Source organism: Panthera tigris, chromosome F3 (genome assembly GCF_018350195.1).
Source record: "Panthera tigris isolate Pti1 chromosome F3, P.tigris_Pti1_mat1.1, whole genome shotgun sequence".
In the NCBI taxonomy this organism is placed as follows: domain Eukaryota; kingdom Metazoa; phylum Chordata; class Mammalia; order Carnivora; family Felidae; genus Panthera; species Panthera tigris.
The window spans coordinates 66,897,388-66,908,903 of record NC_056678.1 but is presented as its reverse complement, the minus strand read 5'-3'; the positions used below and the strand labels follow the sequence as shown (position 1 = coordinate 66,908,903).

The 11,516-nt window shown below is 58.7% G+C and overlaps 1 protein-coding gene across 4 annotated transcripts; it reads left to right on the top strand.

Annotated features, from left to right (window-relative positions):
• Positions 1–299: 299 nt before the first annotated feature.
• On the top strand, positions 300–8,803 carry LOC107180750 (SLAM family member 9-like). Of its 4 annotated transcripts, none has more exons than XM_042975840.1 (6): positions 301–576; positions 4,618–5,010; positions 5,378–5,674; positions 6,997–7,135; positions 7,328–7,410; positions 7,651–8,803. In XM_042975840.1, exons 1-6 carry the CDS (start codon positions 504–506, stop codon positions 7,704–7,706), a joined length of 1,041 nt encoding a protein of 346 aa, XP_042831774.1. In that variant the 5' UTR covers positions 301–503; the 3' UTR covers positions 7,707–8,803. The 4 variants fall into 4 exon arrangements, with proteins under 4 accessions (XP_042831776.1, XP_042831774.1, XP_042831775.1 ...); XM_042975839.1 differs by having other exon boundaries at positions 303–576; positions 6,997–7,131; XM_042975842.1 differs by lacking the exon at positions 7,328–7,410 and having other exon boundaries at positions 300–576; positions 6,997–7,131.
• The last annotated feature ends 2,713 nt before the right edge of the window (positions 8,804–11,516 follow it).

Genomic DNA, 11,516 nt, shown 5'->3' with positions numbered 1-11,516 from the left:
GAAACATGACTTGTTCATGGTGTAAAGACAAAGGACAGGCCCAAAGCAGGGGGTCGGGAGGGGCGTGTGCTTGGTACAGTGGTTTGTGCGACTTTGGGCCTGGCCATCGGCTGGCCCTGGGGAGCGGGGCTGCCTGGGGGGAGTGTGAACCCAGGGAAACAGGTAAGGGGTCCCGCTGGCTGCCAGCTGGGGAGCTGAGATCACCAGGCTGGTCGTGCCCACAGGACGGGGTGTCTCCCACACAGCGCCTCACCGAGGGGGGGTTCCTATGTTTATTCCACCAGCCTTCCCGAGGGTCACTGCAGGTGCCAGAGAGAAGAGGAAGCATCTGAATGGCTTATCTAGACCAGCCAGCTTGTCCTAGACAGTTAGCTCCGCCCTTGGGGTGGGAAGAGCCTAAGAGTGTTCTGAGCAGAAGCTCGCCTCTTCTCTTGCCTCTGCCTTCTGGATGTTTCCTCCACAGCCAACTCGGCCCAGACCAAGCCTGAAGGAGGCAGCCTGTGATGGGAGCCCGCTCAGAAGACCCCCACCTGTGCTGGGCCTCCCGGCTCCTGGGGTTCAGCAGCCTCGTCCTCAGTGAGTGGCCCGGGCTCCCCGGGTGGGAGGCCGGTGTGCGGGGCAGGGAGGCGGGGGTCCCGTGTGTCTGATGTCTGTGGGGAACAGCCCGAAATACCAACTGTGTCAGGGAGCACGAGGGGGGCATCTGGCTCTGAGCCGGGACCCGCCTGGCACAGGGGAGAGGCTGCCTCTGCAGCTGTGAGGGGGGCAGGGGGCCGACCCAGGGTCCCCGTCGTTGCTGGACGACGCTGGTCCCGCTTCTGGGGCGAGAGGAAGGCACGGACACAAGGAACCAGGAAGGGAGGGCGGCCTCCGGAATTTGAGGGTGTCTGCGCCCACTTGCTGGAAGGGTGTGGATGTCCGAGGGCACTGATAATCAGGGCCCCGGGACGGGGTGAACGGGGTGACGGGAAGGGAAGTAGCAGGTCCCCGAAAGGGAACTGCAAGAAAGACTGTCCTGAGGAAACCCAGATACTCCCGTTAGCACTTCCCCCGAGACCATCTGCCTTCGTGAAACAGACGAAACAAAAACAAAGGACAAGACCGAGGTCGAGAGCCGTGGATTCCCCTGGAATTTCATTTCCTGCCATGTTTTGCTTGAGTGCCCTGGCCTCTCTGCGGGAGGGGGATGCAGGGGTTCTAGGAAATTCCCGAACCTGGGGCATCTGTAAGCAGGGCGTTTCTCATTAGACATGAGGTTTGTGGGGCCTGGGGGCTCAGTTGAGCGTCTGACTCTTGATTTTGGCTCGGGTCATGATCTCACGGTTCAGGTGTTAGAGCCCCGCGTCGGGCTCTGTGCTTTGTCAGCCTGGAATTGTGTCTCCTTCCGTCTCTGTCCCCACTGCACTCATGCTCTGTCTCTCTCTCAAAATAAATCAATACATTTAAAAATTTATTTAAAAAAAAAAAAAGAGAAAATGAGCTTTGTAAGGCGTTGACATCTCTTTGATCTCAGTATTTTGGCCACAACAAATTGTAGGCTTTCTCTTTCTTGTAATTTTTATTAACTGGAAAAATATGTGAGATTACGTAGAGTTTTCTCCGTCAACCTCTGGGTTGGAAGATTATGTAGGAAAGAAGGAAAGAAAAATGGAAGAAAGAAGGAGAAAGGAAGGAAGGGGGGAAAAGTAAAATTTTATGTTCATTGCTGAATATTAAATTTTACCTTCTTCAGGGCTTCCTGGGTGGCTCAGTCGGTTAAGCTTGGGACTTCAGCTCAGTCATGATGTCACGGTTGGTGGGTTTGAGCCCCCCAGTCGGTCTCTGTGCTGACAGCTGGGAGGCTGGAGCCTCCTTGGGATTCTGTGCCTCCCTCTCTATCTGCCCCTCCCCCGCTCTCTGTCTCTGTCTCTGGAAACTAAATAAATGTAAAAAAAAAAACAACAATAAAATAAAATAAATGTTATCTTGTTAAATAAATCCTGGCTCTCTGGATCACTGCCACCTGTGTCCCTGGCCGTCTGTCTCTGTGTGCTTCTGTCCTTCCTCTCTGGGATTAGCACCTTCTGCTGATCTGAGAGCTCTCACTGCCTTCAACCGAGCTTGAGTCGGCTTCCAGCCTCCTGAAGCCCAGGCTCACCATCCAGCCTGGGGGGCAGGCCCTCCCCTGCAGCCTGAGGGCTGAGCCTCCTCCCTCCCTGATTCCCTCCTTCCCAACAGGTGCCTGAGGTCTTGCCCTGCCACAGGCGGACAGGTACCTGGGTGCCCTTTCCCAGGAGAATAGCTGGGGCGTGAGAGCCCAGGACTGCTGGGAACCGCTGAGAGTGAGCCCCTTCGCAGGCAGGGTAGGGCAGGGGGAGAGGTGCAGGCAGCTCCCTGCAGGGGAAGCCCTGGGCTGGGGGAGAGGGAAGCCGGCTCCATGGGCAGCAGCCCAGTGGAGAGAAATGGGGAGATGCCCACACCATGTGGAGCCACAGTATCCGGCCCTCCCTCGTCTCTAGGACGCTGCCCCCCCTGCACAGGTGTGCTCAGTTTCTTGGTGCTGTGGACTTGACAGGGACCATGGAAACCTGCTGCCGTGGACATGGCTCTGAGAGCTCCATGGCTCTGAGCGGAAGGCCCGGCGGGACTTTGGCTCCCGTGGCCGCCTGTGGGGCGGCACCATGGGTGTCTGTCTCCCGGGAGCCCGTCCCTGATCCCAGGAGGAGACCCCGAGAGGGCAGCTGGTGGGGAGCACCGAGCTCCATCCGGGACCTGGGAAGTTCGGGGCGGACCCCAGTTGTGCTTGCCAGGAGCAAGCATCGTGGTGATGGCAACAGCTCACACCTAAGGGAAAGCTCTCGCCTTCTGAGACCCTGGCAACGGTTCCCTGAGGGGAGCGCGGTCATTGTCTCCTCATCAGAGACTCAAGGAGAAGGCAGGGAGGTTACATGACTGCCTGAGGCCACAGGCTGCAGAGAGCGGAGGACTCCCGCCTCCTGGACCCTCCCCCGTCCTCACCGCCCTACTGCAAGGGACCTCCTGGTCTGAGACCCAAGCACAGTCCCTTCCGGTCACATTCACACACCAACACTGCAAAAGTTCTAGGAGGAATCTAGACCGAGTTCACAGCACACTTTTGCTGTGGGGCCGATGTTTTTCTGCAAGACGAAAAACCAATAAGCCTTACAAGTAACGGGTACATCCAGCTTCTTGAGGCTGAGAGCAGGGCCAGAGTCCACAGACAGAGGTGATGTGCGCGTTGGAGAAGAGTTACGTTATCTGTGTTAGAAAACAGGCTGATTCTCTTACGACAGGTGCGGTGGCTCCTCTAAAGTAATGGGACACAATATGCCAAGGACACAAGCAGATCCAAACCGCAATGGGACACAGCAGCTGGCACGTGGGGACAGGGACCTGCCGTCCGTGCCGGGCAGCGTTAGGCGGGATGCAGCCGCCTGCTGTCGGAATGAGGGAGTTAGTGAGGGCATCATTGCGCAGAAGGATCTGGAATCTTCTACAAGCAATACTGGCCTGAGCCCTTCTCTGGGTTCTCTGCTTCCTGGGAGAGCCAGGAACGATGTGAACACAGTGAGGGGGCAGGCCCCGCGTGAGGACAGCTCAAGGACCTGGAGAGGCGTCTGGGGCCCTGGCAGGCAGCGGTCCCCCAGGCGGTCCTGCCCTGCTGCAGGGGACACATGGGCTTCCTTTCAGGACAAGGTCGTTCTTTGCCCGTCCCCTTCTTTCCTATCCCGGTCTCCAGAAGGACCCAGGGTATCAGGTGCCCTGGGCTGTGCCGCATGGGGCATTTTGGGGTCTGGAGGGGCGGCCCGGAGGCCCTTGCCTTCTGGTCACGGCTCTGCAAGAGGTGACTGAGGAAGGACATTGAGGGTGTCTCAGGGACCGGCTGGGGAAGCGTGGTCTTCGTGGCAGGCACAGCAGAGCTCACCTACCCATCATATCTTCTCCCACATTTTCCAGTTCTGGGTAGGGAGCCAGGGCCCTGTGACTAGGTGGCCAAACCCATGAGCAGAGATCACGCCGCTTCTGGAGGGAGAGAAGCCCCCACGGGCGATTCCCCTGTGTGTCTTCCCTGCTGTGGCCCCGGGGGGTGCAGCCACCAGGGCGTGATGCCTCTACTTTGTGTGACAGGACCCCTCTCAGTCTCAGAATCTCCCCTTGTCTCAGCCCCTGAGCGACTGGAGTGCGGGTTCCCGTAGCACAGCCTCCCTGAGCCTGACCTTGGGCCACTCCGCTCCAGAGCAAGTCACAGGGCGCGGCCCCCACTCCAGGGCCGGGGCTCCCACAGCGTGTGGGCAGCCACGGTGGAAGCTGCCTCCTACTCTGGGCACCTGGCATCGGCCCAGATGTGCTGGGGGCTCTCGACCCTGATGTCGTCACGTCCAGACTCTCAGAGTTAGGCGGCGAGGACACTGCGGGAGAGCAGGTCAGGACCGGGTTCAAGGGGACGCCCCACGAGGGCCAGGACCCGATTCCAGCATGGCTCCAAATTCTTGCTCTGTCCCACCTCTCGGGGTCAAGGGAGTCTACTGGGCGGATTTCATGAGCGCCATGGGCTCTGGGGTTTTCTCCTTATTGTCAATGACCAAACACTCACCGTGTCTGTTTCCAATGCCCTAGGCGCCTTCAGCACTGTGATCAACGGTTCTGGAACTCATGGATCTCAAGTGGAGGATTCTGGAAACCCAGTTTCTCTGACGGGAACTCAAGGAGGTTCTGTGTCGTTTCATGTGACCCAAAGTCCAGAATCACTTCCAGGACTCAAGCTGGAGAAGATTTCTTGGGGCATTAAAAACAAGTCCGACTACCTAGTCCTCCTGTACGTGTCTCCTGGGGAAGATGTTCCAAAATGGGTCAACTTCCAGGACAAGTTCGAGAAGAGGGTCCATGTGCTCAACACCACGACCCTGAGGATTGACAACCTGACCCTTGAGGACAGTGGGCAGTACTGGGCTCGAGTCTCCTTAGCACGAGGAAGAGAAAGGAACCGGTATTTCCACCTCACTGTCTACGGTAGGTGGTGGCTCCTCCCCCAATACATACCTACCCCTTCCTTTTGTCCCTGGGAGTGTCCCTGGCCCCCCTGGCAGGAGCCCTTCCAGACCCCACCTTGAGGCTCTGGCTTCTCCCTTGAAACTGGATGCGGTGTGTTCACCACAAGTCGAGGCAGAGGTGACATCATGCCTGAGGCTTCACGCAGTGGCTCCGGTCCTCATAGCCACTCGCTGTCTATTTGGGTCAAGTCCTCTTATCTGTAAAGTGGATTCACCATCCTTGAGGGGAGGATGCCAGGGCGACAGTGAGATTCCGCCCGAGAAAGCCTGAGGCGTGATGCTCCCCACTCACGTGACCCTGTGTCCTCTTGTCCCTCGGGCCCCAGAGCTCGTGCCCTGCCCCCAGATCCTGGCCGAGACTCCATCCATCACACCAGACTGGTGCAATGTCACCCTGGAGTGCCAAGCCCTGGGAACCAGAGAGGACGTGAATGTGTCCTGGGAGAGCAAGGGCCTCCCCAGGGAGCTGGAGCAGAGAGGGGTCCCACGACCGGCCCCTAACCCCTGGACCCTGGCTCTGAAGCTGCCCCTGAGCCAGCCCAACCCCAGCATCACCTGTGTGGTTAGCAACCCAGGGGACCGGAAAACTGCCACCAAGGACCTTGGGAAAGTCTGTGCCCACGGTGAGTGCATCCTGTCAGAGGGGAGGGGACTCCCGGGGCTCAGGTCCCCCTGGGTGAGGGTTCCGGGCTGTGTCCCCCATGTTTAGGTCACCTCCTGCCACCGTCACCCGTCCAGGAAGCGGCAGGCACATCCCGCTTGTTTCTGCCTTTTGGTGTCTCTCTCTTGCTCCTCTGCACCCCTCACCCCTGCTGGTCTAGGCAGCCCCCTCGGTACCTCACCCCTGCCTCATCCTTCAGTCCTTGTGTGTCCCGGGAGGTTTCCAGCAAGCGAGGGGGGAGAGTCAGTGGTCGGTGCCACCTGAGGGAGGCCGAGCCAGCCGCGGCTTGCCGGGTTCAGGCGTCGGGGCTCGTGTGCCTGTCTCCGGTCTCGGGGACATGCTTCCTGCCCAAGTGCTCGCCTGGATTCCCGGATATGTCCTGGGCTCCCCAGGTTTCAGCCTCTGGCCAGGCTGTTGCTTCTTCCCCCAGACCTTCCAGTCCCGCGTCCTCCCCTCCCCCACTTACTCCCGTCCAGGGACCCCTTGCCTGCAGTTTCCCTACCGTGTGTGACCCCTGTCGGCCCACAGGAGCCCCCGCTGGGGTCCCGTCCAGCAGGCACCGACCTCGAGCAGGGCTCCTCACCTCAGGACCCTGCAGGAGCCCCCCCTGAGCCACCCTCACCCCTCGCCTCCTCTCGGGAGCACAGGGGCCCTCCCACCGAGAGCTGATGCTGTGGCCAAGGGCACCGGAGGGAGGGGCCGCGGCTGCTTCTGCTTTGTCTTCCTGTCCCACCTCGGCCTCCCCACCTGACTGGCTCACCATCAGCGTGTCCCCGAGTGAGCAGCGACCGGCTTCCCTGTGTGCTGCCTCGTCCCTCCACCCCATCGTCCCCCTGCTGCCTCAGCATCCCTGAGTCCCCGGGGAAGCTCGTCCCTCAGTGACCTCTAACCTCTGGAGGAGCCTTCTGCCTCACGCTCACCCTCCCTCCTCTGGCTCATCCCTCAACTTAGTCCGGCCCTCACCTCCTCCGGGAAGCCCTCCCTGGAGACCCGTGTACCGGCTGTGAACCTCTAGTGCACCGCCATGGCCCTGACTGGCTGCCTTCGGCCTTTTCCCAGCCCTCCCCCCACGGCTGAGCCGCTCAACACATGGACCCTGTCCTGTCCCTCTCAGCACCCCGGCCCCAAGCAGGGCCCGGCGCTGGTTGAACGACAGGACCTGCTGTGTTCCCCCTTCTCCAGCCGAGACGGGGTCCCTTCACACGTCTCCACGTGCCTGGCAACGGGCATGTGACGTTGTCTCTTGTCTCATCCTTCTTCACTGTCTGTGTGGGAGGCAAACAGGTCCTCATGGGCCGGACGGGTCTGCCCACCTGCCAGCTATCCTGGGGGCTCTTGTGGTCGTGCTGCTGATCCTCGGAGCTGGACTGTACCTTCTGTGCTCACGTAGGAGGAAGCAGAGCTTGGAGCCTGGGAGAGGCAGGTGCACTTCTCCTTCCCGTGCCCACGTACCTCCCCCCGCCCCCACTGACCCTCAGCTCCCTTCCCCCTGCGTCTTGCTGCTCAGGGGTGTCCCTGCAGAAGGCTGGTGGGTGTGGGCGTGACCGAGGGGGGCATGCTGGGGGAGGGTACAGGTTTCCAAGGCTCAGATTCAAGCTCCATCGGTGGGACTCAGGCGCAGGATCCCAGGAAGAGCACAGGGACCGTTTTGGTGGCATCCACCGTGCAGGGAAGATGTTCCGAGACCACAGGAAGCAGGTGAGTCCTGGGTTCTCCCACATCCTTGTGCCTGGGTGTGAGTGTGTCAAACCCAGGGATCAGCAGTTTCTGGCCTCGTTGCCTCTGTATCCCTCTCGAGACAGTGCAGAGTTAACACGGGGTCCGTGCAGTGCTGGGCGCTTTGGGGGGAGGTCAGGTGAGCGGCATGGCATCTGTGTGGGTCCCTCTGGGGCCCCTCTGTCCCTCAGCTGTGGCAGGAACCCTCTGTCTGCGTTCCAGGGTTCGGGGGAACCACATCTCGAACAGGAGACACCGCTCACGACAGTCTACAGTGAGGTCCGCCACCCAGGCCAGGGCTTGAGGGTGATTTAACTGGAAGAAGCAGGGAATCCAGCCTCCCCCCGACACCTCTGTTGTGCCTGTGATGCCTGCGGCCCTGGTCGTGCCCCCTCCCCCTCTGACTGCTCTCAGCAGGGACCGGATTCATCCAACCTCAGCGAATCTCTCTGCGGACGCGTCGTGCAGAAGTTGAGCGGAAGACACCCATCGCGGCAGATCGAGGGGGACCTTCGTCGTTAAACGAGTCCAAAGCTGTGGTCCGGTTCCGCTCAGCCTCAGCCCCTTTGGCAACCGTCAACGGAGCCCACTCTCCCCACGTCTGTGCCCCGTCCGTCGTCCTGTCCGGACCCTCGGCCTCTGGGACCCATGGACACGAAGTCTCAACTTCCAGCCTCGACCGGTTCACCACCAGCCGGCTCAGTCTGTGCTTGAGAGCTGTGTAAAAGAATACAAAGTCGCACTAGCCAGGGCTTGCTGAGTCCTGGCCCCGTGACGGGCACTGATCTCCTCACCCTCCTCGTTTGTCACTCACTGGGCCCTCGCAGACACTGTGTGAGCTGGGTGTCCTTGTGCCCACTTTGCAGACGAGGAGCAGGAGGCCAGAAAGGCTGAGTCTCAAGGCCGCACAGCTGGGGAAGCCCGAGCCGCACCGCAGCCAGGGCCTGGGTCCCAGCCGTCGTCTGTTTTCCCACGTCCTGGGAAACCTCCTCCCTTCTGACCGGTCGTGCTGGCACCTGGCAGGGCTCCTGTTTCTCAGGAAAAAAGCAGAAGTTTCTAGTTCCTACTAGTTAGCTGTCAACTGACTAGTTATTAAAACCTGCCTCTGTCCCACAAGGCCACAAGGGCACCGTACGCACCCCAATCCTGATGGGGCTCCCTGGCACCGGGGACCACTCCCCCTTAATCTCCTTGTGGTCGACCACATGGCCCCACCTGCCCCCGCACACCTGCTCAGGGCCTCTGTGACCGCCCCCTGCCTGCAGCACAAACTGTTACATGTCTGTTCGATCCTGCTGGTACCACGGCCCGTCAGTCCCCTCCCCGTTGGCCTCTATCCTGCCCTCTTGGCAAACTCGCTTACGAGTCTGGGGAATTTTCTGTAGATTCCTGGGATTTTCTTTCTTTTTTTTTTTTTTTAATTTTTTTTTTTAACGTTTTTATTTATTTTTGAGACAGAGACAGAGCATGAACGGGGGAGGGGCAGAGAGAGGGAGACACAGAATCGGAAGCAGGCTCCAGCCTCTGAGCTGTCAGCACAGAACCCGACGTCGGGCTTGAACTCACACACCGCAAGGTCATGACTTGAGCTGAAGTCAGTCGCTTACCTGCCAGAGCCACCTAGGCGCCTGAGGTTTTTTTTTTTTTTTTAATTTTTTTTTTTAACATTTATTTATTTTTGAGACAGAGAGAGACAGAGCATGAATGGGGGAGGGGCAGAGAGAGAGGGAGACACAGAATCGGAAGCAGGCTCCAGGCTCTGAGCCATCAGCCCAGAGCCCGACGCGGGGCTCGAACTCACGGACCGCGAGATCGTGACCTGAGCTGAAGTCGGATGCTTAACCGACTGAGCCACCCAGGCGCCCCTCCTGGGATTTTCTACGTAGACAAACATAAGTAACGTCTGTGATCAAGACAGCTTTTCTTTTCCCCTTTCCAATCTGTATCTTGCTTGATTTCTTTTTCTTGCCTTAGTGCATCTGATGAGACTTTCCCTAGATGCTGCAGAGGAGCGGTGAGCACAAGCACCGTTGGCTCGTCCCCAACATTAAGGGAAGGCATCCAGTTTTCCGCCTTCCACAGTGACGTTCGCTGTCGGCTTTTCTGTCAATATGTTTTATTACATGACTCGGTTTCATTTTCTCTACCTTCGTTTTTCTTATTTCCTCTCTTCCACTTGCTTTGCATTTGTTTCGCTCTTATTTGTATAGATTTGTAAGATAAATGCTTAAATTATAAATTTGGAGCATTTCTCCTTTGGTAAACTATGCTTTGAATCATGTTCATTTCCTCATAAGCACCTTGTTCGCGTCTTTTCCCACGTTTTGATGTCTTGTACGTTCATTTCCGCTCACTTCAAATGTTGAGATATTTCCCTTCAGGCGCCCTCTTTGACATTTGCGCTACGGAGACTTGTTTCGTTTCCTCCGTAAGTGTTTGGAAATTTCCCGTCATCTTCCTGTTATTAAATTCTACCCGAGGTCTGTCACAGTCCGAGAAAACACATTATTTCAGGACGCGAAAAATCGTTGACGTTTGTGTTCCGGCCCAGGATGGGACACTGTCTTGGGAGCTGAGAGGGCTCTGCAGGCTGCTGGTGGGGCCGAGTGTTCCTCAGACATCAGCCGGGTCAGGCTGGTCCGTGGTCGTGTTTAGCGTCGCGTGTTCTTGCTGACTGTCCGCCTCTCGCCGCGCTGCCGGGACGGGAGTGCTGGGCCCTCTGGCTGCGATGGTGGACGCACCTGTTCCCTTTCAGTTCTGCCATTTTGCCACGTGTATTTGGTGCCGTGCCGTCTTCAGGTGGGCACACGTCGGGGGTTCTCGTCACGTCTTGCTGAACTGACCTTCCGTCATTGTCCGCTATTCTCCTTTACCCCTGGTAACTTCCCGGGCTCTGAAGTCTACTTTCTCTGACATAATTTAGCCCTTCTACGTTTCTTTGGATTCGTGTTTGTGCGATCTGGTGGTTCATTTTATACGTCACCCGGCTGGGCCACAGTGCCGAGAATTGCGGTCAAGTATCATTCTCGATGTTTCCGCGAGGACACGTGGGATGAGATAAACTGAAAAGGATAAACTCTGAGTAAAGCAGGCTGCCCTCCACAATGTGGGTGAGCCGCATCTCATCGGGTGAAGGCCTGGAAGCTGCCAAGTCTGACCTCCCCTGAGGAGGAAAGATTTCTGCAGCAGACGGTCAGGGGACGAGACCTCCAGCACTGGCTCTTCCCTGTGTGTCCAGGCTGATGCCATTTGGCCTGAGCCTCAACAGCAGACCTTCCCTTGTCTCAGCCTGGCTCCCCTCCCTGCAGACTCCAGGCCCGCCAGCCTCTGTCAGAATGTGAGCCAAACCTGTACAATGAATCTCTCTAGACTTGCAAGCATCCCTTTAACTCTGCTTCCCTGGAGAAGCCGGAGGGACACCACGGCATGTCTGTTCCTATCCTTTGACTGTGAACCCAGCTCTGTCGAGCCAGACGGGAAGTGTGGTCGCAGAGGGAGCTGACCCCCAGCCGTGTGTGCAGCTGCCCGTCTGCCCCCGGCCGAGGCGCCCCCTGGCCATCCCCTGCCTGTCCTGCTCCTACCCCGTCCCGGCGCCCACACTGAAGGCCCCACACAAATCTCTCTCCCCGCTGGGCACCCCGGGCTTTGGTTCTCCGGGCGGCTGATTTTCCTGAGATCCTCTCCCTCGCCCTCTTTTCTCCCTGCTTTTCTCCCACTCTGACTGACCGTCCCAGCGAGAGTCACGGTTCCCTTGTCCCAGGCGTCCCCCCAGCCCGAGGGGACTCCTGGGGGACCTCGGCCGCTGCGTGAAAACCGTGCCCCGGAACTGGAGGAAGAGGGCGGAGGGGTGAGGGGAGGGAGCCTCGAGGTCACGAGGGGACGGTCCCGCCCTGCCTGCTCCTGCTCAGCCGTGGGACAAGGAGAACGGAGGCGATGGTGTTGCTTCTGCTCGTGGGAGAGGATGTTCCCGTGCTGAGTGTTTAGAAAACGCTGCTGAAAACGGTAAAAGGGGCGGCAGCCAGAGGGGGAGGCAGACGAACAGGAACAAATGTGGAGCCGGGAGCCGGGGTCCGGCTCCATCCGCTTGC